This window comes from Lacerta agilis, chromosome 2, assembly GCF_009819535.1.
Source record: "Lacerta agilis isolate rLacAgi1 chromosome 2, rLacAgi1.pri, whole genome shotgun sequence".
Taxonomy (NCBI): domain Eukaryota; kingdom Metazoa; phylum Chordata; class Lepidosauria; order Squamata; family Lacertidae; genus Lacerta; species Lacerta agilis.
Window position 1 is genome coordinate 50,216,875 of NC_046313.1, and position 26,348 is coordinate 50,243,222.

The 26,348-nt window shown below is 43.9% G+C and overlaps 2 protein-coding genes across 3 annotated transcripts in view; one reads left to right on the plus strand and one right to left on the minus strand.

Annotated features, from left to right (window-relative positions):
• The window catches only part of LOC117042294, an 86,226-nt gene extending 79,897 nt beyond the window's left edge, over positions 1-6,329 (minus strand). The window contains exons 1-5 of the mRNA XM_033141841.1: positions 6,254-6,329; positions 4,658-4,665; positions 2,592-2,792; positions 1,129-1,241; positions 284-402 (exon numbers count right to left, since the gene is read on the minus strand). Coding sequence (XP_032997732.1) covers positions 284-402; positions 1,129-1,241; positions 2,592-2,792; positions 4,658-4,665; positions 6,254-6,329 — 517 coding nt within the window. The remainder of the gene's footprint in view (positions 1-283; positions 403-1,128; positions 1,242-2,591; positions 2,793-4,657; positions 4,666-6,253) is intronic.
• Positions 6,330-14,280: 7,951 nt separating this feature from the next.
• PPP2R2B (protein phosphatase 2 regulatory subunit Bbeta) overlaps positions 14,281-26,348 on the plus strand; it is a 241,500-nt gene continuing 229,432 nt past the window's right edge. The window contains exons 1-2 of one of the 2 annotated variants that reach the window (XM_033139986.1): positions 14,281-14,524; positions 14,678-14,755. In XM_033139986.1, the coding sequence (XP_032995877.1) occupies positions 14,515-14,524; positions 14,678-14,755 (88 nt within the window). In that variant the 5' untranslated portion in view covers positions 14,281-14,514. Of the gene's footprint in view, positions 14,525-14,677; positions 14,756-21,833; positions 21,995-26,348 lie in introns of those variants that run through there. The other variant, XM_033139988.1, reaches the window with a different exon arrangement.

Sequence of the window (26,348 nt, forward strand, 5' to 3'; positions counted from 1 at the left end):
CAGTTCAATAAATGAACAAGCAACCAAACAATAGATTTCTCTGAATATGCAGGCAAACCATAAGAATCACAAATATGAAAGGGACCTAGAAATCATTTATACTTACTCCCTGCTCTAAATTTATTCCTTGTAATTCAACTGTGCAATAAAATCTGAATTTGATTATTTCATCATATACCATGCTAGCAGGTTAGGAAAAAGCTAACCACTTGAATATCTGTCTGGAAATCACAGATAAATTGAAAAAAATAATGAATTAAAAACCTGTAAAAACCAAACTCACCTGTATTTCGCTTGCAGATCCAATGGGCCTTTTCATTGCAATGCAAAGCAACCAACTGACGTTTGGAAACTTTCACACAATGCACAGTATTTGGCTGGGCTGGGGACGATAGCTGAAGCCTTCCCAATTAGATTTTAATACAACAAAAATGAAAAATTACACGACGTAACAGTGAAAACATGACTGCAAAAATATGCTCTTTCAAAATACTGATGTCAGAGATCACACTGATATTGTAATGTCTTCTGTCTCCAGTGTATTGCCCTTCCTCCTGGTAATTAAGGGCTTTTCCAGATGTATGCCCTCTGAGCTCCTGGTTAAGTGGAATGCCCCAGGATAACCACTGGGCCCTCCAACACAGAAAGAATTATAAAAGGGTTCTCTCTGGGAACTTAAAGACTTTGCATGAAAACAGTTGAATTCATGGCTCTGACTATGGCATGCCTGCTGGTTTCTTGGTCCCCTCTAACAATGGCCTACAACACGGTCCTATTCTATGGAAATATTCTATGGAAAAATAAGAAAAGTTTTGTGAATGCCAATGCTAATAGGCCTTGTTGCCACATTAAAAAGGGGGGGCTGTTGCTGAAACATTCTGGCTTACCATAGTCCTATGTCCCTCAGCATCTTTTTACTGTTTTTTTCATTATTATTATTCTCTGTTTACCTATGTATCTCCCCATGATATCAGTAACACAAAATCCCAATACACAGGATGATTGGAATATATAAGTGGTAAAAGAAAGAAAAAAATACACTTGCATAGTTACAAACACCCCTGACACAATCTTATCAGAGGAAAACAAATCATACTTCAATTGTGTTTTTTCATGTTCACATCTTACCAAGGAAGCCTCATATTTGCTGGTGTACCTTCTGACCATGAAAAAGTGTTAATATTTTCCAAGTTATTCAATCCAGTCCAAAAATCATCCAAAGGTAAAGCTAAGATCCAGTTCTGTGGAAAAACAATGGCAAAGTTTAAGATACTTTGACATACAAACCGTATCGGCAAAAACATATTCACCTGGACCTCACATCTCTTTTATTTATTTTATAATTTATCTTCTCTAATACTTTTTATGATCCTACCTTCCAAGCCTTCCTAGATATTACATCCCTTAAATAATGTTATTTCTACTTGTACAGTACACTGAGCATTAGTTCAAAGATACTAACGTTCCTGAAATTCATAAGAAAACATTTGTTGGCTCAAAGAAGTTAAATGATTTGTGATATCATATGGGAGTACAGAGAAAAAGATCAAGAAGTTCTTGTTGCTCAGCTGTTTCCAAGTGAGAACAAATCTGGTGTGAACAACTAGTAGTTATCGTCTACACTTGAGTTACAGTAAAACCATTTCCGATTTTATCAGGTTTCATTGATGTAACTCAAAAAGAGCGTCATTTGCTCATCTGTTGTGTAATTCATATCTCAGACTGTAATATAAACTGCAATACTGTCAAATGTCTTGTTACCTAGGATTTGCTGGTTTCTCTGTAACTTAATAACCTGGTTGGCCACTTAGAGAACAAGATGCTGGACTAGGTGAGCCTGTTCCAGTATAGCTCACCTGGTACCTATCTTAATGTCATTGTGGTGCTAGGTAAACACACTTTTGCAGGCCTTTTATTCTGTTCCTGTTTTAAATTTGCTTCATCTGATCCATCATTGTAATGCTGCTTGTATTTTATTGGTTGTATCCAATGGTACTATTCTGTTTCAAGAAGACTCTGACATAGTAGAGGTGTCTATAAACAGAATGTGGGTAGGAAAGTTTTGCTAACCCCTTCCGTCAACAGCCCCTTTGCTCCTCCATTCTGGGTAAATTTCCAGAATAGTGTGTAAGTGCTGCAGTGGACTGTAGGGATATTTTAAAAAGAAATGTAGAGGGATGCCAATACCCTTTTAAATGTGTTGTGGAAGGGGGGATTATTGGTTTGGTTTTGCTCTTATTTTTATTATGTAGGTCTTTAAAAAAAATACATATTGTATTTTTATGTTGTGAACCGCCCTAAGATCTACAGATGAAGGGTGGTAAACAAATTTAATAAATAATAATAATAATAATACATGCACTTCAGTAGGTTGATAAGCCTTCTGTTTACTGTATTGTTGGGGGGGGGGGTTATAACTGGATTTTTATATACTTATTGTTGTAACCCTGCCCTGATTGTTGGTCTCTCAAGATACAATTTTTAATTAATTAATGTGAATTTGTGGACTATACTAGGTAAATGCAATATCTGTTTGGGCAGAAAGGGTCCTCAATGTATACATACAAAAAGTAAATATATATGCAACTTACCATTTCCTGACTACTAGTAAATGATACTAATTCTGTAAAGCTGTATCTCTTGCAAAATTTTAGCGCTTCTGTCCAAGTCCCTGTATTATTTGCCTCTAGACAATAACAATTTCCATTCCAGTAGTGCCAGCAGGGTGCTTCAGGACAATTCAGTCTGAATCTAGCTTTAGATGGGAAAAGTAGTAATTTAATTATTATATTCTAACTTAAATTGAAGACTGTCTGTAATTTATTGCTGCCCTTATTCCTCTTGAAACTTCTAAGTTCTGCCTCCATCTAGAAGAGTCTTCAGTCACCAAGCCAGAATAGAGAACACTGTACATTCTGCAACTATTGCATCCTGACTCTGACTTCACACCCATCTTGATAAAACTTAGAAAGGGTGAGTGGGTTGCTTGTTTCAACAGAAAATTAAAAAATAGAAACATGCAAAAAGCAGTTACGCGAGAAAAAGAAATGTTATTTTATTACACTTATATTAATTCTAGCTAAAGCAAGTCAACATCCAATTCTAACCCTGCCTGTATATTTAGAAGCAAGTTTCTTATAAGAGATAAGGCAGGAAAGAAAAGCAACAACATTGTTTTTTGGTGAGCCCAGAAACAACACAAGTAAATGCTTAATCCTCACTTTTCCCCTGTATGTGTCTCTACACAATCATATGTGCAACAATTGTTGTCAGAGTTAGACACGACTAAACAACAACAATTGTTGCACATATGATTGTATGTAAGCACAGGCACACATTTTATTCTAATTTTTTTGTCTCCTATAGCTGCTCAGTTGATTACCTTGAAGTTGCAGCCCCTCTACCCGTCTATATAAATATTATGTGTATTAGTCATCCAGCATTAACCACTTTTATATCACCTTGATTTCAAATGAAAAAATTAAGCATAAACTTAAACTGTTAACAAAAAAATCTAAGTGCAGAAATCCACTATCTAAATCTAAAAACAAACCTTTTGGGATGTTCAGAAGCTTCTGTATTTGTGCAGAGGGCCCCAGTTCTAACAGTCAATACAGGTGCCTTCAAGGGAGTCTTCTAATGCAAGGGTAGGCAACCTAAGGCCCGTGGGCCGGGTGCGTCCCAATCGCCTTCTCAATCCAGCCCATGGGCGGTACAGGAATCAGCGTGTTTTTACGTGTGTAGAATGTGTGCGTTTATTTAAAATGCATCTCTAGGTTATTTGTGGTGCCTGCCTGGTGTTTTTACATGAGTAGAATGTGTGCTTTTATTTAAAATGCATCTCTGGGTTATTTGTGGGGCATAGGAATTCGTTCAATTTTTTTTTTCCAAAATATAGTCCGGCCCACCACATAGTTTGAGGGACAGTGGACCGGCCCACAGCTGAAAAAGGTTGCTGACCCCTGTTCTAATGCATGCCTTGTCCCATTATCCCAGGGAGCTCAAAGCTACCACTGGCCACTCAGCTTCACAACAATAATAGCCTTTTCCATGCCAGAGAGGACAAAGAAAATTAATGGGCTATTTTCCCACTTTTTTCTGTTGGTTGCTCTTGCCAAGAGCTGGAATAGGAAAGAACACTGCTGCCAAAGAGAGAGAAATTAAGAACTGCCTCTGCAGCTAGTTCTTTGTTCTCTCTGGCAAAGAGAAGCTGGAGCAGCTTTGAGGTGAGTGAGCAAGAGTAACAGGGGATATCAGCTTGCCCAAAATGTAAAACAAGGTGCAGGTTGGAAAGAGAATTTCTAGGCATGGGAAATAGTACTGGTGTTGGAAGTTGAGCCAGTTCACAGAAGCTCATACATGCGGCATGGTTCACTAATGTGTGAACCAACCTTAAGATACTTCATTTACAGCTTTCATTTATTTACTTCAGAACCTATAAACACACTCAAAATTTAAGGGACTCATATAATCTACATATAATATAATCTGCCCAAAATGTAAAACAAGGTGCAGGTTGGAAAGAGAATTTCTAGGCATGGGAAATAGTACTGGTGTTGGAAGTTGAGCCAGTTCACAGAAGCTCATACATGCGGCATGGTTCACTAATGTGTGAACCAACCTTAAGATACTTCATTTACAGCTTTCATTTATTTACTTCAGAACCTATAAACACACTCAAAATTTAAGGGACTCATATAATCTACTTTTGATGCATCTTAACAACGCAAACTGTGTGGAGCATTAAAAGCTGTGTGTGTCTACATGATGTGTTCTCGATTGAATCATGTGATCTGCAGTTTGGAATCCTTGTCTATTACTGTATTTCTACAACACCTTTGCCTGCCTATGAAAACCATATCCACTGAAGAAGCAGAGGCGTGAATTTTCCGAAAAATTTAGAACTGAGTTTCCCCCCAATGCATATTAGGGTAATTTGCACTAGGAAACAGTTTGCAACAGACAAATTTCTGATGACTTAAAAACTGATCTAATTTTGCATGTTTATTTCACTTTAATTTAGAAAACAAAGCTAAAAAATCTTTCATTATGTCATCTTAGACAACAAAGACCTATTCCTTCTCCATATGAGCCCACTCGCCACCTGAAATTTAATCAACAGGTTTTATTGTCTACCTTCTTTATGGAAGTATAGGATGGTAAAGGCTAAGGGTTGTATCCAGAAAAGTTGTCTATTTAGCACAAGGACTTCTACTTGTGCAACAGAACTTCTCTGTCCTCTCTTCTCCCCATATGCCCCCACAATCTGTTCCAGAGTTGGGGGAAACCCAAAGCAAACTGGGATGTGTGCATGGGTGTAGCCAAGGGGGGCAACTGCCCCTCTGGATCAATAAAAATAAATAAAAATACTTAACTGAGGTTCTGCCCCCCCTAAAAAAAACAACACCTGGCTACTCCTGTGTGTGTGTGTGTGTGTGTGTGTGAGAGAGAGAGAGAGAGAGAGAGAGAGAGAGAGAGAGAGAGAGAGAGAGAGAAGGTGGAAAAGTTCTGTTGTGCAAGTGTTAAATTCCTTCCACTAACATAATTACTTCATTGGACACAATCCTAAGAAAAATCTAAGCATTCTACGTCCTGGCCCAAACTAAACACACAAAACTGAACACAGAAAGAATTCCCTTAAGAACAACTCACTTTGCCTTTATTTTGGGGTTGTTGTTTTTTTAAGAAATGAGTGGGGCAAGTGGAAAACCGCTTGAACTCGTGCTTTCTAGGCACAAGCAGAAGTGTGGGTGGAGCCTAGCCTTTACCTCTTCCAGGATATTCCACCCCTTCACCTCTCCCACAGAGAGCCAACATCCTGTGACTATATAACACCGCAGAAACTACTTAATCACGAATGTGGTCTGCCCTGACTAGCAGAGGCTCTCTAGGATTTCACATCTCCCCCAGCCCTACCTAGAGATGCCAGGGGTGAAAACTAGGACCTTCTGGTGCAACGCAGGTGTTCAACCTCCGTCTTCCTTGGGTGCTTCTGCCCCCACTCCCCTTATAGTGACAAAAACTGCTAAGGGCACAAGACAGGTGTGTGTGTGTGCTCTGGATCTGCTAACCCAGCCTTGGGCAGCTGCTGGAAAGGAAAGGGCAGAGGTAAAATCACCTCAGGTACAGGCACCAAATACAGTTCAAGCCTTTCCCCAATGGACGGGATGGGGCTGGATCTCTGCTGCTGTGGCTGTTTTTATTTGCATTGCTTGCGACGGCAACACCTGTTCGCAGCGCAACCTTCGTTTACCTGCATCCCATGTGTCGCCAGGCAGCAAGCGCACGTGCAACAGGAGCAGCGAAAGGAGAAGCAGCTCGGGCGCCATGAGAGCGCCTTTGCTGCTGCTGCTGCAGATGCTGCGAGAGGCTCTTGTGGCTCCTTCCCACCGTGGGCGGAGTCGGCGCCAGAGTTCAACCGTCCTCCTCTCGCGCCTCGATGACAGTTCTGCTCACGCTCTCGGTCCCGCGCGCAGGAGCCGACTTCCCGCCCCCGAATCCCCTCCGCCAATCCCCTTCCCCTCCTGCCCCCCTTCCTTATAACGTTAGACTCAGACAATTCTCCTTTCAGGTCCCTCCGCCGCCAATCCCTGTTGTCTTATTATACACGCACAGCGATTTCTTGCCAATGTATCCCCATTCTCCTCCTCAGGGATTTTCCTTTCCCAAACCATTCCCCTGGCAACCCTCCATGCCCCATAATGCCCAAGAGCATTCACTGACGTGAAAATGATTGCAGTGTAAGAGGACCAGAGAGACTCAGCTAAAGCTATCAGGGTAATATTCATAGAATAAGAGCATTGTAGAGTTGAAAGGGACTCCGAAGGTCATTTCGTCCAACCCCCTGCAATGGAGCAATCTCAACTAAGGCAGTGTATGACAGATCCATTCCAACCTCTGCTTAAAAATCTCCAATGAAGGAGAGACCATCACCTTTGAGAGAGTCCATTTCTGATGTTTAGTTGGGATTTTGTGTGTGTGTGTAACTTGAAGCCATTGGTTCATGTCCTACCCAGTGGGCGTAGCAAGGTCAGGTAGTACCAGGTGCAGAAAATTTCTTGTCACCCCCCCCACACACATTGAAATTATTAAAATATAAATAAAAATAAGATACAGTTGCAAGTGCAATTTTCTGGTTTATTTACTTAACATTGCGAGCATAAGCACTTAAAACCTGTTTTTGACAATGGGAATTTATTATGAATGAATTCTTTTACTTAATTTTGCTATTTTGCATCCTACTGTTGATGTGGACTGCCTCCAAGTTCTGATAGAGGAGCCTCACCTTTCAGGAGGAGCCAGGTCCAGGTGTGTGTGGGGGGGGGGTTGCCACGGTGACAATGACTTGCCCTCCTTTGTGACATCTCTTGCTTTTCCCTTAAAAGCCACTGACTTGTACCGGTAAGTGGCCATTCTGGGTTAGTAGTGAGGAGAGAGGAGTTGGTGGTGGTTGGAGAAGATAAGGAGAGGTGTTCATTTGATTGTTATTGTTATTTGATCTATTACTTTTATTTGATTCATTTGATTTTATTTATTTTTATTTTATTTATTATTTTACTTTTTATTTTAACATTTTTATTTTACTTTTTTATTTTGTTTTTTGTTCTTTATTTTCATATTTTTTGTTTTACATTCTTATTTTGGGCACATTTTGTATATATTTTGTATATATTTATTTTGTGCATAGAGGAGTAGTTAGGCGTAAGTGTCGAGTTAGGCTTAGGGCTGAGGTTGGGGTTGGGATCAGAGCAGGGGCGTAGGAAGGCTCCTCGGTACCCGGGGCGGCGACCGGAGGAACCCCTGGGGGCGGGGCATTGTGACGTCACGTTATGACGTCACGACGCAACGTCACTGCGGCTCCAGTCCCGGCAGTGGGAAAAAAGTCCTTAAAAAAAAGCAAAGCGAAGGCAAGCAGGTTGCTTGCCTTGCCTTTTCTTTTTTTAAAAAGGGCTTCTCTCCCCGCTGCTGTGAGGAGCCGCCCACAGGGGCGAGGGGGGCCAGCGAGGAGGGGGGGGGGTATCACCCTTGTGACACTCCTCCTCCTGGCTGGCCGCCCCGGAAGCGGGGAGAAAAGTCCTTTTAAAAAAGCACCCTGCTTGCATTGGCTTTTCTTTTTTTTAAAGGGTTTTTCTCCCCGCTGCTGGGCAGAGCCGCCACAGGCACGAGGGGCGGGGCGGGCCAGCGAGGATGGGGTGTCACCCTTGTGAAAAGCGTGACACCCCTCCTCCTCGCTGGCTGCCCCGGCAGCTCTGCCCCAGCAACGGGGAGGAAAAAAAGGAAAAGCAGGCGCCAGCGGCTGGCTAAGCCAGCAAGCACGGCGCTGCCGATTGTGGGGGGCGGTGCCCCCACCCCAAGTGTCACCCCCACTCCAGGGTGCTGCCCAGGGTGGCACTCCCCCCCCGCCCCCCTCGCTACGCCCCTGGATCAGAGTTAGGCTTGGGTGGGCATTTTTGATAGCTAGTTTAGAGAGAAGAGTGGGAATTTTTCGTGAACAAAATGTACAGACTATAAGTAGGATTCTTTCCCTTTCTCTTGGTCTCCTGGGGGCGGGGTGTGAGTCTTGGGGTCCCCTGCACAGCCTTAGCTGTCTGGAAATCTTCTCTGACCAGTCTTCTCCAGAGAGCTCAGCTCCTCCACACTTTCCCTGTCTTCCCCTTTTATCTTCCCTCTCATCATTTACATTTACTAGGACATTCCTAGCCCACTTTCCTCCCAAGAACTCAAGGTGGCCTTCATGGTTCTCCCTGCCACCAATTGTTATCTTCACAGCAGTCCTTCAAAGTAGGCTAGGCTGGCCCAAGGTCCACCAGGAAGCTTCATGGCTGAGTGGGTCCAGGTCCTCCTAGTCCAGCCCTCCAACCACTACACCTCTGTCTGGCTCCATTTTGCATCTCTCCAGCTGCCCTACAACATCGGCCTTCTCCCCCTTCCTGGGAGTATCTCTGACTCCAAGGAAGATTCCAGCACTTTCCTCGTGTTCTGCTCCTTTTCTGGGACAGCTTGATGCTTGGAGGACCCTCCTAGGGGTCTCCTCCCTCTCCAGGAAGGGCAGGGCTGTCCTAAGAAGATGAGGCAGAGCAGCCCTTTAACAGCTGGCAATGCTTTTCCTTCCTTTGGGCTGGAGCTCTTGAACCCTTGGGGCCTCCTTTCTCTCTCTGCCAGCCCTTAGTGGTCTGGACCGCCTCTTTCCAGCTCTGGTGCTGCCCTTTCAGGTCACTGAACTGCAGAGAGATGGAAGGAATTGGGCCAGATGCCCCTCCTCACACACAAACATCCCCCAAGAATCGGGGCTGCTGGCTTCTGAGTCACTCTCTCTGCTTGTCTCTTTGAGGTTCAGGTGCTTAAGATGCCTGATCAGCCGCAGCAACAGGGTGACCCCCCTGCAATGCCCAGAGCAGCCCGTGGCATCAGGTGAGCAAATGGCCTTCCTTGGACAGAGGAGGGCAGGAATGGGCTAGGGGGACAGCTAGTCAAAAGATGCACAGAGCCAGATGGCTGGATCTGACCCAAGGTCCATCTGGGCCAGCGTCTGGAACCCCCCTCCCCCAGTGACCACACCATTTTGTGGGGTCTGATAGAGGAAGCAGGGGGGGCTGGGGTGTCCCTCCCCTGAAGTAGGACTTAGAATCCAGGAGAAAACTATTGGAATAGCCTTGCCAGGGGCTCAGGGATGTGCTGGGGTTCCACATCACTTTCCTAGGGGTGAGTATTGGATAAAACGAGAGCAGGGAGTGGATCCCTCAGACCTGCCCCCTGCTGCCCAAGCTCTTTGCCCCCCTACTCTGCACTCTCAGATGCAGGGGGGAGCCCCGCCCCCTGCAAAGAACTGACAGCCTGACTTTTCCATTTCAGCTGCTGGAGTAAGATCAGCTGTACCTCCTGGAGGTCATCCAGAACTGCCAGACAGCTTGGCTCAGGGGGCTCTGAACCCTGAAGTACTCCAAGCAGGAGATGGCCCAAGCCATTATGGTGAGTGATGGGTGGTGTGGGGGATCCCATGGGGAGGGAGGGGCAGAGAGGGGCTTTGCGGAAGGGCTTGTGCATCTGCCAGAGAGGAGGACCCTTCTGGCTTAGGGCATGGGGTTGCCAATCCCCTGGAAAGACAAGCCTGGCATTTGGGGTCGGAGCCGTCCTCCAGAGACCCCTGGAAGGAGCTAACTTTCCTCCTCTGCTCTCTTCCAGGACATATCTGACCACTTGGAGCGCTTCAGGGATCACCCCCTGAGCCTGGCCCTGGCCTTGGAGGCCCTCCTCCAGCTGAGGTGAGTGGGTGGGGTTGCAGGGAGTGGGTGGGGGGCAGAACTCCAGGGGGAGCTCCGGGTGGGCAAGAGCAGGCAGGAGGGAGAAAGTGGCAAGGGAGACTTGGAGGAGGCAAGTTTCCCTTTCTCTCTCCAGCTTCATGAGACCCAATTTCAGCTGCGATATGGTCAGTGCTATCCTGCATAGGACAATGGAGGCTGTTCTTGGGGCGCAGAAAAGGAGGAGGACAAAGAGGTATGTCTTTTGCTTTGACTTCCCTTTGCACAGCTCTTTCTTCTTCTCACACCCTTGCAAGATTTAACCCACCACTCAACCTTTCTTCTCTCTTTTCCCGCAGGAACTGAAGCGGCACTTCCAGAGCCTGCTGGGGGGTGTCTCCTTCTAGAAGCCCCCAATGCTGGCACCCTTCTCCAGCTGCTCACTGTAAGTGTCCTGATGGCATCCGGAGTGGTTTTAGGGTTGCCGCCCGTCCCTTACCCAACAGACTGTCCCATTTCTGGGGCACAGAATCCCCAGTCTTGTTTGGCCCCCAATTTAGCCCAAGCCCCAAACTGGAAACCATTATGGTTCGGGAGTGCCAGGGACTCCATGGTGGGGGCAGCGAAGGGCCACTTTGGCCCAGACTTGGCCCTGACTCTGAGACACTCTTTCTTCCCACAGGACCTCCGATATGATGCCCTTTGGGGAAGTGAGGAGGAAAGGAAACTAGCGGCCAGCAGCATTTCCCTGCTGCTGGCTGGTTCACGAAGATTCCCCCACCTCAGAGTAAGTATATTGCCTTCTTATATTCATTTCTTTGGTTGCTTCCACCCCCCCCAAGAGCACACACCCCAGTGACTTTTAACACAGAAGATGTGGTGTGTGTCCCTGGGTGCCAGGATGAGGCCTGAGGCTTTTTTTTGCCCCTTTCCTGGTGCTGTCCTTCCACCTCTTCCCAGGAGGCTACAGGGCCCAGTGAGGTCCTCTGAGGCAAGGGATTGGGCCCAAGCCATAGGGAGACCCATCCTTCCTGGCATGGGGCTGCTTCTGTGCTCTCTTGCACCCATCCAGGGTGGGGTTCGTAGTGTCATCTGACCCAGATTTTTTTTCCTTTGCAGAAGACAGTAATTCGGCCAGAGCTGGCCTTCTTCCGGCAAAATCTGAAAGAAGGTAAGCCCCACACCTTGGGGACAGCGAACTCCCTTGTCCCATGTTTTCCCAAGACACACCTCCCAGGTCTTCTTGCTGGGAGTCCTACAGGACCTGCTTCCTGCCTGGCAGGCCTTTCCCACCTGGCCTGGGAAGGCAGCGCCCAGACTGACTCCAGCTACAAAAAGCGGAGAGGGCTGAACAGATTTTGGGTTGGGGTCTTTTTGAGGGGTGGTTCTTGTTTCCTTTGCCCTCCATGGCCTCTCTGCCCAGCAGTCTCACTGCCTGAGCTGACAGAGCTGGTCTCGCAGGCAGAATTGAGGACTCCCCGATTGCTGGCGCTGGCGGACTTAGAAATCTGTGCTGAGGCAGCTGGCTCTGTGGTGGCTCAGGACTTCCTGGCTGCCATGATGGCCATGGGGCTATCCCAACAGGACAGGCAGGTGGCCGGCCATACTGGGCAGGAGAAGGGTGATTAAAATAGGGGGATCTTTACTCCAAACCCTGAGATATAGGTGAAGTATCTGGAAATATGGTTAACAGCGAAAAACTCCAATATATTTCAAGATAATTATGTAGAGACATGGAAAGATATAGGGGAAAATATTGAGTTATGGGGAAGAATGAAACTCTCTCTAATGGGAATAATTTTGGTTATAAACATGAATATTTTGCCTAATTTTATTTCAGACCGCTTCAATAGTAGGCGGAACAAGATGCTTCAAAGAATAGCAAAAATATATTTCTAGGTTTGTCTGGCAAGGGAAGAAACTGAGAATTACATATAAAATTTTAATAGATATAAAATAAAGAGGTGGAATTTAATTGCCAGACGTACGGTTGTATGATGAGGCGGCTTGCCTCCCCTTCTCCCCCAAACTGCGCTGCAGTGAATCAGGCCAGAGTCCAGCTTGCCACACACCCTCTGGAGCAGGAGAAAACAAGCTTGCTCCATCTTCCACATGACAACCCTTGAGATATTTGAACTTGGTTATCTTATCTCCACTCAGTCTCTTCTTATCGAGGCTAGACATACCCAATTTCCTCAACTGTTCCTCATAAGGTTTGGTTTCCAGATCCTTTATCATCTTGGTTGCCCTCCTCTACTATACACAGAAACATTTACCTTATTTTTGAGTGACCAAATTGTGCTTCCAAATAGACTGGGACCACTCAAGCTCGGTTCAAGGGGGAATCATATTGACAATAAAGGGAGAAAACAGGGTTCAGAATAGCATAATGAAAATAATTAATGTTTATCCATTATTTTAGGGGAAAGAACTTATCATGCCAAGGATAAATGCACATTTTGTTTTTCTAAAATGACATTTTCTACAGTGAAGTTAATAAATGGCAGATTTCATATTTTAAGTGTGGTATTGCAATCTGTTGTTTTGAATAACATTGCCAAGAAGATCTGCCAATGCCTTTTCTAATTATTGGTGATTAGATGAATTACTAATAGGGCAATCCTATCATTTTACTAGAAAGGGGTAACCAGGAAATTTGTTTATTTGCTACATTTAAGTACCATCTTTCTGTAAAACCATTCAAGGTGGTTTACATTTTATAATAACAAAGGTAAAATCAAAGCCCCCTGATTCAAAAGTAAAATAAGTAAATTTTGGTACTGACCCCTTCATTGGTCACATCATGACCCAGTGTGGAGTGGTCACTGCAGGAGAGATGTAGAGCCAGTAGAAGGGACATACTGTCTCCCTCTGATTTTTTAAAACCTTTAAATATTATAAAATGTGTAATAAAGAGAAAAAAGAACTTGCAAAGTTCATCAAATACAATATTTGTAAGCAGTGCTTTGGTTTTTTTTGTGTGTGGCAAAAATAATAATACTCATATTGATAAAAAATATGCTGCATTTAGAGTAATAATTCCATCAGAGTTCATTCCCACAACTATTTTCAGCCGGACAAGGATGAGGAGTCCTCACAAACACTGATTTACAAGTATCTTTTAAAAAACTATCCTAAAACATCTGGCCATTATGTTTCTGAAACAGTTTAAAGATGTTTTGAATTAGTATTGTATTTATGCCATTTTTGGCCTATTCCTGGCAATTGTAAATTGCTGGTTTTAAGTATGCCAGTTTGAAGGGCCTATGGTTAGCTGTCAGTCTTTATAATTTATGTAATATTCCCTTCAAAACAACAGGATGACCTCATCCATTGTGAATCAGCTAAATGTGAGTTGTAAGGCAGAGGCTATTCAACAGGGAATATCATCACGACATAAACAGTTACTTCATTCAGAAAGGATAAGAAAATACTGTAGTTCACTTCTTGACAGAAACATGTTCAGTGGTCATCATTAAACAGGAGGGTGGCATTTGAGCAATTTTAATCAATAACTGAAAAACTGCAGCAGCTTCAACTTTTAATCAACTTAAACCAAAAATTAATCCATAGATCAATCAACTAAAGCATTAATAAACATTGATTTATGAAAAGCTATATGAACACTTGTTTATGTGCAATGAATTGGTTAGTTGAACTGATATTTTCCTTGCATTTAAGAGTCACATTAAATGCACTTAAGAATCAGCTTTCTGGATCAGACCAAAGACCGTCCTTTTTCCAGTAGTGGCCAACTATCTCCTGCCATGTGCCACCAGCATCTAATAGCAATGTGAATTGCCTTTGAACATAGAGGTTTAATTGTTAGCTATTGTACATGATAGCCTCTAATAGACCAGTGGTGGTGTGTGTGTATGTGTTACAACAGAGGGAGGGGAAAGGAAGAAGCAAGAGTCACATACAGCAGAGAGAGGGGATAGCTAGCCCCTTTAAATCTAAGGCTAAACATTGATTTGATTCTAAAAAACAACAACAATTCAGCTGTTATTTTGTTGCACTTTTTATATAAGATGGAACAGAAATTATTGTGTCTGCATTAGTATTCCAATGAAGAGAGGCTGTGATAAAGAATGTGACTGCTGGCCTCCTGACTCCACAATGATGCTGCCAATGATGTATTGGGAGCTGACTCCGATTGCACCATTTTCGACATAGCCTCAGATGGCACGAAGAAAGCAGACAGAAAGGCAATTCACAATGTGGGCATAATGTTGCTACTTTCCCAGGGAGCTAGGTTATATCTTTGCATTGCAGAATGATTCCAGGTAAGTACACATTTTCCCTTCATTTTATTCAGAACAAGGCAGCGACTACACACAGATCTGCATTTGTTAATTAAAAAAGAAAAAGAAAATCTTGAACCTCTTTCTCATTTTATCTCTCTCATTTTTTTGATGGGGCGACGTGTCTATCTGCAGGATTTGAGAACCTCATGCAAGATGTGCTGTGGTGCTTCAGTCAAGTGAAAGGAACTATTGACACAGGGGTCACAGAAGGTGGGTTTACTTTTCCTTTTGTTCTTGAAATGAAAAGGAACTTGTTTTCTTGCACTAACTGCTTATTCAATGATGATTTTGTTTCGTGGTGATAACTTATGCTGCAAACAGGTAGCAATGATGTGTCTTTTTCTAAAAAAGATATGTTTTATGGAAGCCTCAATTAGCCTGTCACTAAAATGGGAGCATGAACCTTTCTGCAATTGCAGAAATCCTTCTCCCCACATTCTTTTTTTGAGTGGGGGGCAGGTTAATTTACTTCTTTTTCTTCGTGTTGACTATATTAGCATATTAACTACTGCACTGTATACAATTTATTGCATTTCTTATCATAAGATATGGAAAAGAGAGAGTACTAAAAAGTGATCTGGAGTGATGGGCATTGCAGCACTCAATGATCCTATTTGTTCCTAGTAGTTCTGGGACCTTTCACAGTCAAATCATGTCCTTCTCTCTTTCTGCGCTACTCACAATAAAAGTGAAATATGCCGTCTGTTTTGGGAACAAACTTGAAAGGATAACTGTGCTGGTCTTTGCATACACACCCCTTTAAACAACTGATGAAATATATGCTCCTAAAAGGGAGAAAGTTTCTACCCACAAGGGTATACATTCCAGATGATTTGTAGGGCAAGGGAGGCTTTCCTTCACAATACACTCAGAGTGGAAGTTGTTTTTCCCCCAGAACCAACTCTTTCTCGCACTAACTATTTCTATCTCAACCTGTCTGCCTACCTATCTCCCAACCTCTATTCCAACCCACTTCAACCAACTGTCTCTCAAATCCTCTCCTTTTAAATGCTCCCTCCTGGAACCACGGCCAATCAGAGGCTGCCATTCATTAACCATTTGCTGGCAGGGAAAGAAAGGGGGGGGGAGAAACACTTGTTGATCCAACTAATCCAGCAAAACCAACTTTTCCGTCACATGTCCCACCACTGAACATCATTGTGTAGGCAAGGTTGCACACACCAGCCTCGACGCAGCAATGGGCAGGAACTGAGAAACATTTTGGGGGTTTGTTTCAATTTGCAAATACACTTTAAACCACATTACAAACTTTTGCATCTCAATTAAATAAACATATATACCGCCTATTTGTCCCTTTGTCTATCTAAAGGTTTCGTGACAGGGCATCCACAATTGCCTTATCCTTCCTTCTGCCCCATTCATAATAAGGTTTAAGCATTGGAAAACAATGTCCACCTTCCAAGTTTAAACCAACCAAATAGTCTACATTGGAGAGTCTACCAACGACACGGAAGGCTTCGGCTTCTGCAGTCAGACCAAATCACACTTTTACACCTCTCTTTAAATGTGAAGTAATCAGAGGTTTCATCCTCTCTGAGATCTGAGTATATTTCACTCAAAATTTCACATATCTGAGGGTGCAAGTACAGCATCCAGTTTCCCTCAGGAATGTTTAAGTCTTTACAAGTCCATTCAAAACTAAATAGAAATGCCTGCACATCATCACCTTTTACATACTTTTTATAGGCTATTGGTTGAGGAAAAATCTCCACACACCCCCCCAACATTGGTTGCAGCAGTTCTGCCCTCAGCTTAATTTCCTCCATTTTTAAAAGAAACATACAGTATCTTTTTCATGGGCCATCTTGGCCTCCCTTTCTCTGTATTATTGGGCTAATCTGGCATCTCTTTCTTTCTCTTTTTCCTCATGAGCTAGTCTGCTCTCTCTCTCTCTCTCTGCCATAGCTCTCTCAGTCTGTATCTGTGCTAGCTGAATGTCTTTTTCTTTCTCTGCTTCAACTTTAGCCAATTCTAATCTTAGTCTCATCATCTCTAATTCAGTATTAGGATTCTCCTCAGATGCAGTAGCTCCCTGCACTGGGTCATCCCGAATCTCTTTGGCTTGATGCTTGCTGGTCATTTTCTGACAGAATTTTTTTCTCCTTTTAATAAAATAACTTCACTACTTTATTAAACTGGTCGTTCTGTGTCTCTGACTACGTTTCTGTCTGGGTTTAAACTTCGGATCATGGCGCTGCCACCAATTAATATGCGACGGGCGCGACAGCACTTTTCCCTCTCATGTCGTTGGGCCCGCTCTCACTTATATAAATTGCCCCCTACCTCACTGAACAACCCTTTATCTGAAGGTTTCTTTTCCTTTCCTCTTAAAATTCTAGCCCAGAGTATCCTGCAGGAGACCTTTGTGAGGGGATATTTAGTAAGCTGGAGTCTCAGGCAGGTTTTCTTTAAATAAAAAAGATTTATTTACAGCAAGATAGTATATAACACAAATGGATTAAACTTAGGTTACTTCAGGCATACAGTACGATTACACTTTAATTCGTCCTCAGTTGTTTTTGCGTTATAGGTTTGGTTCCTTTATACGGTGATACTTTCTTTCAGTAATCCACGCCCTTTAACAATCCTGCTCCTGAGGTACTTTAAGCAATAGACCAAAGGGCTCTCCACACCCCCTCCCTTCACTGGGTTTGGGAGTTTCTTCTTTTCCTTAGAAGAATCTCTCCCCTCCAGACTACATTTGAGTCTCAAGTAGGTTGTTCCTTTCCAGCTCCTACTTCTCCTGGCTCAACCTCTACCTCCCAGTAAAATTCTGGTCTATTCCTCCTGCAGGACACCACAATCTGTCCTTCACAATACACTTAGAGTGGAAGTCGTGCCCCCCCCCAACCAACTCTTTCTACCTCAACCTGACTCCTAACCTGTCTCCCTACCTATCTCCCAACCTCTATTCCAACCCACTTCAACCAACCCTCTCAACCAACTGTCTCTCAAATCTTCTCCTTTTAAATTCTTCCTCCTGGAACCACAGCCAATCAGAGGCTGCCTTTCATTATCCTTTGTTGGCAGGGGAAAAAAGAAAAAAAAAGAAACACTTGTTGAGCCAACAGGTCCAGCAAAACCAACTTTTTCGTCACAATGGCCCTTCTCATCTCCTCTGTTGCAAGCCTGAAGTGGTGAGAGCTGGAAGCTGAAATGAGGTTTCTCTTATTGCTGGCTTGCTGGAGTTTGAGGAAGGCCACCTTTTTGGCACAGTTTCTACTTGCATTACAGAGGACAAGAATGTTAATCAATGTATATCATTCACCACAGGCTATACATCTATATTAATTTTGGGTGGAATTCAACATTGCTGTAAGGCAATTTTTCCATCAGCACAAGCATTTCTGCTTGCCCGATTTAATAATATCTGTGTGCTGTTCTGGGGATCTTCCAATCCCCAAGAGCTGATTTGAAGGGTGCAGGGGGGAGGAGACAGGGGGAACTCTATTGCACTATGGGAACTCATTGTACTTGTTACTGCTAGCACACCTATTCAGCCCTTCATGACATGTTTGGACAACTGGGGCACAAATAAAACTATTATGAGTAAGACTAGGTATGCACCTTCTAGAGTACTGGGGATCCAAGCCAGAGATATTTGACCCTACTGTATTCCCCTGCTGTTGTTTTGTGTTTTCCACTGGATATCTTTGATTTCCTACTTTCAGTTTCCAGGGTGGAGGGGAGGCCTCACTGTGCACTCTGCACATTTACTATGAGTTTAGGGGATGAGTCCTTCCCCCAATTTCACCCACACCTCAGAGAATCCTGGGATGATTTCAGGTTGTTTGAGGCATTGCATTTCTATTGTCCTAATATTGACAATAATCCTTTCTGGGCACATGAGGCAAGTCAGCACCATGGAAAGTTCCAAAGGCTATAAAGGGGCAGGCCTCTGGTTTGGAACTGAGCACTTCTCCTTTCTGAAAAATCCTTCCAGGCATGTTGCCTACATTGATGGGTTGGCATGAGGATGCAAGTTCTTTGAGTGAAGGGGATTAATTCCTCAGCCAGGGCAGGATCCGAAGGTAGGGACTCAAGCCCATTCAGTCTAGATTCTAGCATTAGATTCTTCTTTCCATGCTGCTGCTCTGTTGGATCCAGCCACACCTCCACTGGAGTCAGATACTAGCCTGCTTGCTCAGAATGGGGTCCCATTCTGCTTAGGGTTCAAAACCTCTCTGAAGATACCTGCAACAAGCTTCCACTATTGCAACAGTTGCATGGGGTCCTTTGTTCCACAACTTTTAAACTCTGCCATCTGCTAGTGTAAGGGCTCTTGTGTTAGCAGACAACCCTTCATTTTTTAGTGATTTATGCATGCTAAATCAGAAATAGTTCCTATGAGCTTCCAGTATAATGTATATATGTATACAACTTTGTAACATATTACTGACAGCTGGGAATCAAGCCTTTAAAATCTTGGATACCTTGGATATCTGACTCTACGATATCATTGGATTTGGCTGCGAGCCCAACTTCGTTGGCTTCTTTTTACGTTGCTTGCTAATTGCTTTCACAGTTTGCATTCTGCCGTTTGCATAGAAAGTAAAGTGCTATTAGTTAATGCAACCTAAAATTTCAGCCTAAATAATTAAATAAGAGCCAGCTACCATGAGACTATGGCTATTTTTGTGCATATGGTTTAAAGTAGAGTGAATTTACTCCAAGGGAAAGCTAATCCACCAATTATATATACTGCAGCTTGGGTTGGAGGGAGAGGACAGGCAATGCTTAGGGGAGCAAATTTAAATCAATATATGTGTTCTAGCGTAGACCAATAACCATGGGTGTAGCCAAGGGGGAGGGCAGGGGGCAGCTGCCCCACTAAATCAAGTATATCAACAAAAATACTTGACTGAGGTTCTCCCTCCACACCAAAAAAACCATAAATCCTGGCTATGTCCATGCCAACCCCCGCCCCCATATATTTCAGATTAAAGCTAAAACCAAACCATTTCAGTGTTGAACTGGAACAGTTATTGAGACCCTGTGTCTTGGAAACCAACCCTTTATTTATTTATTTTTATTCATATTACTCTTGAAGACAAATGTACATACAGTATTTTTCTTTATGCTTTCTTCCAATACTACTTCCTCTTATAATCCAGTTTTCAAATATATATTTCAAGCTATTTCCCCTAAACAATGGCAAAAACAACGTCTTAGGGAAGTCCTTCTTAGCATTTTCCATTTATCAAATACAGTAGGTAATTTCAAAGCTGACAGTGCTAAACAAATGAGATTCAAGCAGTGATAATTTCCTTGAATTGACATTACACATTTATTTGTCAGGAAAGCTGGAGGCAATGCTCTGAGTAGTACTGAAAAAGGGAAAAGCGATTGAATGAATATAATTTCATATCCAGGTTTATATAAAATATTTAAGATAATCTGTGTGAAGTACTAAGTGCCAATTCAAGAAGCATTAATACTTGGTTTATTGCATACTTATTCTTTCAATCACATTTCTACTTATGCACGCAGCTACTAAGCACATTCCTGTTTGTGTCGAGAAAGCCCAGAAAATGTTCAATCAGCATGTCCTGGATCATGAACTGTAGTATTCAAGAGAGTGATGAGTTCCTTAGGGTCAAACTACATGCAATATTAATTGTATGTAAGCAATTAGCATGCATGGTTTTGAAATGTTAAATCTCTGCAATGAGGAAGAAGATGCAAGTTTGGAACTATGGCACACTGTGATGGGAGTAGCCTCCCCTCATCCCAACATCACCCCCAAAGCCATTAGAACCAGGAAGAGAAGTCCCATGGGCATATTGATCTTTCTGAGCAAATACCAGGGATAAACCAATGTAATTGTGATAAAATCCTTTCTAGAATATCTTTAAAATAGTACTATGGAACTAATATCACTAACCCACCTGGGTGTGAAGATTATTTAAGAAATTACAGTCGTACCTCGGAAGTTGAACGCCTTGCGACTCAAACATTTTGGCTCCTGAACGCCGCAAACCCGGAAGTCAGTGTTCCAGTTTGTGAACATTCTTTGGAACCGGAACATCCAACAGGGCTTCTGCAGCTTCTGATTGGCTGCAGGAGCTTCCTGGAACAGATTCCGTTCGACTTCCGAGGTACGACAGTATATACAAAACTTTGGGTGTGTGAAGTAAATATCAGCACAAAACTGTGATGCTAAAAGTAATTGAGAATGCAACCCCTATGTACATTTCTGCAAAGACAAGGTGGAGGCTGGTTATAACCATAGCTGTCAACTTTCCCTTTTTTGCGGGAAATTCCCTTATTCCAGCGCCGTTTCCCATTGCAAAAAAAAAAAAAGTAAGGTTGACAGCTCTGGTTATAACATTTGACCAAAGTGTACTGTAGATCCTTGATTTTATGCTTCTTCCCTCTCCTGAAGCCCAACCCTATTCTTGTTAACTGGAAGACATATCACCAGTTCCAAGGGAACAAGTCACACAGGACTTAATTTTGAGCACACAAGGCTGGATATGCACTGTTCGCCAGCTGTCCTATGACACTTTCCTAGGAGTAAACCTCATGAAATACAGCAGGGATTACTTCTGAGTAAACATACAGGGGCTCGCGCTGCACAGCTGCAGTCCTCTGTGCCCTAACTTGGAAACAGGTCCTACTTTACATCCATGAACTCAGATTCTCCAGTTAACCTAGTTCCCTCCCCAAAATCTAAACAACTTTTACCGGTAGCCATGTTGTGCTATAAGCCATTCCAGCACCAGCACCAGCACCCCAAAATATAAAGGGAGCGGTGGGAAGGGCGGACAGCTCCTTTTCGACCAGCCAAGCACCTTTAAACGTGCGGAGGAATTTCCTTTTCTGTAACAGGTTCTGTTTCCCCGCCCCCCCCCCCATTTCCTCGTTCCCCCGGCACTGCGGATAAAACGTCTTTTGATTTCCAGGGCTCTCCGCAGAGTCCGGGACGCGATCCCGCGCCCTGCGCTGCCTGCTGAGCAAAGCGAGGCGCGAGACGCCCTCCCGCCGCCTCGCCTCGCGCGTGTGTTTACAGGCGGGAGGGTCTTAGTCAGCAAATCCTGCTCCGATGCGCCACAGCCAATGAGGAACCTCGCTCGGCCTGCTGGCCGGGGGGCTTCGGAGTTGGCGCTGCTGGGCGCGGGCAGAAATGCGAGGCGGCTCTCGCGGGCGCTGATGGCAAAATGGGGTCCGGCTGCCGCCGAGGCGCTTTCGCTCCCGCCGCCCTGCAGGTCTGCCGGGAGGGCAGCCGCGATGCGCCGTCCTCCACCATGTAGCCTCCCTCGCCACCAGCCTGAGGATCTCTCCTCCTCCTCCTCATGGATTGAGGAGGCTACGTTCAGCCCTCATTTCTTCATATTTGTCGCCGGAAGATGAAATGCTTCTCCCGTTACCTGCCTTACCTCTTCAGACCTCCGAACACCATCCTCTCTTCCAGCTGCCACACGGAAGGTACAGGTCGGAGAGGAGCGCCGGCGGGATGGTGGGTGGGACGCGAGGTGCGGATCACAGCCGAGGGGAGGGGAAAGAGGGAAAGTGGGAGGAGAGCCTGCCCTCCCCGCCGCTCCGTTCTCCTCCTCCCTGTCTCTGCTGACATTGCCTTTTGCAGCCAGTGCATGCCCGGGGCGAGCGAGGGGGGGGGGGGTGTGCGCCAGCAAAAAAGCTTGCCTTGCGACAAGATTTGAGGAATCAGTGGGGCCTGGGTGGGGGGCGGCCCGATATTCCCAGCGAGTCAGCCATTTATCAAGGAGAATGGTGCAAAACATTACAGCATCAGCAAAGGTCTTCTGGACTGCAGGACTGTGATCCCACACACCTTAGTTACTTCCTTTACAGGCCGGGTTTCCATCGAAAACATATTTTACATCGTGCAAATCTGTTTGCAGATTGGGGAGACGGTGGGAGGTTAGCTGTGCAGATCAGGTATTATATGCAATCAGTTTTGCCAAGGTTTAAACTTGAGAAGACTGGAAGGGAAAGCACAGTATGTTCAGGATTCTGGAGCCTGGGAGAATGCTAAGAACTTTTGCCATTCTGGGGCAAGATTTTCTACTACAGTACTGTACTAGTTTGCATGATCTGCTGTCAGGAATTTTTATGAATTGCCATTGATGCCACACTCTAATAACAGATATAGAGTGTACAGGAAGTAAGCGTGGAGGTAGTCAGGATTTTTGTTTGGAGGGGGGCAGAAACTGAGTTTGCTATATACTGTATTTTTATTGATTATGGGGTGGGCAGCTGCTCCTCCCTACCCCCCCCCCCGCTACACTCATTGAAGTAATACTGAGACTGTCATACTCTATAAAGATAGAAGGGGGAGAACCACATTTTCTTTAGTCATAATAGAAGGCGCTTGCAAGAAGAATCTAAGTTCTAAAACTTGCAAGCAGTGTTAGAGATTCCCCCCCCCCCAGAGTGTAGAATTTGTTTCTTTCCATGTAGCTGAGAGTAGAAGCTCTCCCTATGAGAGTTTTAATGAGTGTTTAAGACTTTAAGTATTGCAGAGATTGATGCTGTCAAGACTCAGTTGCATAGCTAATACAAGGAATGCAAGCAGACCATAGCGTATAATTACAGCTAATTAAATGTTAAAGCAGCAATAAGTAGAACTATGAGCACAATCCAATAGTGAGTTGTCTTTAATCTTTACATCTAGTTCCCGGCGTGCACAGCGGGAGGATGGCGGACTTTAACATCTTTGCTATCTATCACGAGTTAATTTGGCGGCTGCGATGGGAGTAAGCAGCCTCCCACCTCCCCGGGACGACGGGGAGGGCTGCCTTTGCCCGCGGTACTCCTTAACCCGCTTTGGGTCCTTCGGGACCGGTGGGGGAGTCTGGGCACATAGGGCTCGTTTTCAGATGCAGCTCCTGGAGCCGGCCCCGTTCGTGCACGCTCCCTTTAATTGGATATATAAATTTGTTTAAAGATTTTGGGCATGTCTCGGACAAAGGAGTGGGAAGAATGTTGCTAACTGCAGCCCTGAGTGATTAAGAATGAAGATTGGAAGAAGATGCGGACTTTACATTGGTATGTGAAGGAGGGAAAAGAAGGGGGGGTAAGCTCTGGAATCTCCGTTTGTTTTGCCTCAATATCTACTTAACACGGGCGAAACCTCCCCCTAGAAAATCCACTTTCACAGGCAAATGGCAAGTGGACTTTAAAGACAGAATGGAAATTAGAATGGAAATTACAAAAATAAACTGTGTGGAGGTGAAACTTGATCTGGACTTGACTCAACAGAAATGGAGGATCCTCGGCTGGCTGTGACGCAGCTAGAATTAACTGCCGAGTGCTGATGATAGCCTGTGGAGCTGTACACCACTTCAAAGGGAGAAGCCGGATTTGATGGACGATTGATAGTGGAATTTACGAGGGTCTGGCCCTCCCGGAAAGGAGGGGGGACGGCTCACAGGGGAAGAAATTGGTGTGTCGCAGTTTGATTTACAAGTTTGATTTATGAGAGACTTTCAAGATGGCGTCAGCCGAAATGCGATATTGGGAGAGGATGGCTTTTTCCACACAGAGACATTATTTACTATAAGAGTGTCTGCTTGCTGGCATTTATCAGAGGCTGTGAAAATATTGACTTTATGAAGCAACTGGAAAAGATCATAAGAAAGCGCTCCGGAGTCCGAGACATGGGGAATTCACAAGTTAAAAATTTGGCATAATTGGAATTGTTATAATTGGAATTGTATAATTAATTTGGCATTGTAATTTGTTTGGTAATTGGAAATATATGTTGGAAAATCAATAAATATGTTTAAAAAAAAAAAAATAATCTTTACATCTAAAGACACTTTAGTTTAGCTTGGTAATTTATGACTAGAAGATGGAAGTAAATGATAGGCAATAGATTGGCCTCTAATTGTCCCCATATTGGCCATCCAAGTATTTAATTTTTTTAAGTGTTTGAACAGGTTACTAGGGTCACATGGGGCATTATTCTAACCCAATAGACTGTTTTTATAGTGGGGAACCTTTTTTCAGCCTGAGGGCCGTGTTCCTTCTTGATAACATTGGGGGGAGGTGCATGCCAGTGGTGGGCAGGCCTAGAAGCCAAATGTGATTGCGGCAAAGGATGTGACGGATCTTTGACCAGTAGGCTGCATTCCAGCCACACAAAAGCCACAGGTTTCTCTATCCCCCAACACACATTTATTTATTTAATAAAAGTTAAAATTCTGAAACATTAAAACTACCTCGGCTTGGTAGGCTTGTCTAAACAAGCATGTTTTTAACAGCGTACAGTGAAGGTGCCTGCTTGCTCTCAATAGGCAGGGAGTTCCACTGCCACATGAAGCAGCCAAGTTCTTACAGATGTGGAACAGATATTACGTGGCTCGCAAATCAACAACCATTGCAGATCTGTGAGCACAGGTGTTGCAGTAGTGTAGCTAGGGGAGACGAGGGTGGGGTGCTCCCAGCAGCACTTATCTTTGGGGTTGGCACACTGGAGCCCAAGATGGCGTGCAAGCCCCAAGCACCCCAGAGCCCAGTGCATCACTCCCAAAAGCAGCATGGCTCGCAGTGGCCAGAGGGTGGCCGGCAAGGATGCAAGCAGCATGCACTGACTCCGTGAGCGGTGCTGGGCCTGCATCATGCCCAAGCCACCATGTTTCTCCCGGGTGTCCTCTTTTCTTTTTTCTTTTTTGCAGCCATTTATCTTGTGCTTAAGAGAAGCTTCCCCATTCTTTCAGAATTCTCAAATGAGACCTTCACTGATGTTCGGCACTATGTAAATTAGTTTATAATTGATTAATCAATTCAGTTGTTAAAAGCAGGAACGCTAATCAATTCCACCATCTTTAATCAGATCCTAACAACAAAAATGACCTTAAAATAATACCCAATTTTCTTCAAATAGTACAATCTGTTTTGTTCCCAAACCATATTTCAGAATGACCATCTTATGTATATTGCGTTCTAGCCATATCTACTCTAAAAACATTGTTCATTTTTGGTTAGACAAGCATACCCAGATGCTTAGAAAGTTGAAGTAATTTTAATCTGTTTTAGTGCAGAGAGATACAGTATACTGTAGTCCAGCAACAGCTGGAGAGTAACACGTTCCTCATTCCTGCTCCATTGTTTTTCTTGTTTGCCAGTAAAGATATGGAATCAAACAAACACTTATTAGATTATTATTTTTTAATTAAGCTCAGGAAGTTTGGTGAGTCATTTGGATTAGACTATTAGACACCCAGGTCATTGTGGTTGCTCATGTATGGAAGGATTCATAATATGACGTTAGGACAAACAGAAAACTGGGAAGTCTAGTTTAGAGAAATAAATGTTTCAAGTTGATATGTAAGGTAACGTGTGCCATACAAATCCAAGGGAATTCTGGAAGAAGAGCTTAGCCGTCTGGTGGTTTCTTAATAAGGGGGGGAGGGAACCTTTTGTTTAATTCTTTCATCTAACTCGCTAAGTCGTTATTCATAAACTCAGATATTGTAAGCAAAGTAATACTAGGCTGAATTATGAAGTGACATGTTTGAATGGCTTTGATGGCAGCTCTTAGCAATCTCTGTAGACCTAATTAAAGGCATATAATGATGACTCCCCTTCCCCAAGCCGTGGCACGAGTGGAAGATGTTGTACTTTCAGAAGAATATACCAGCCCAACAGACTGGAGGAGATACCATACTCATGTAGATAGGGAGAACATAATGATACCCTTTTTGGTCTTTGCTCTTATTACAACAATATAAAAATGGCATGTCATAAAAATGACATCTGTTAAAACAATTAATATTCTATGTGTCCACACTGCTGAATTCTCGAAATCAGAAAATGG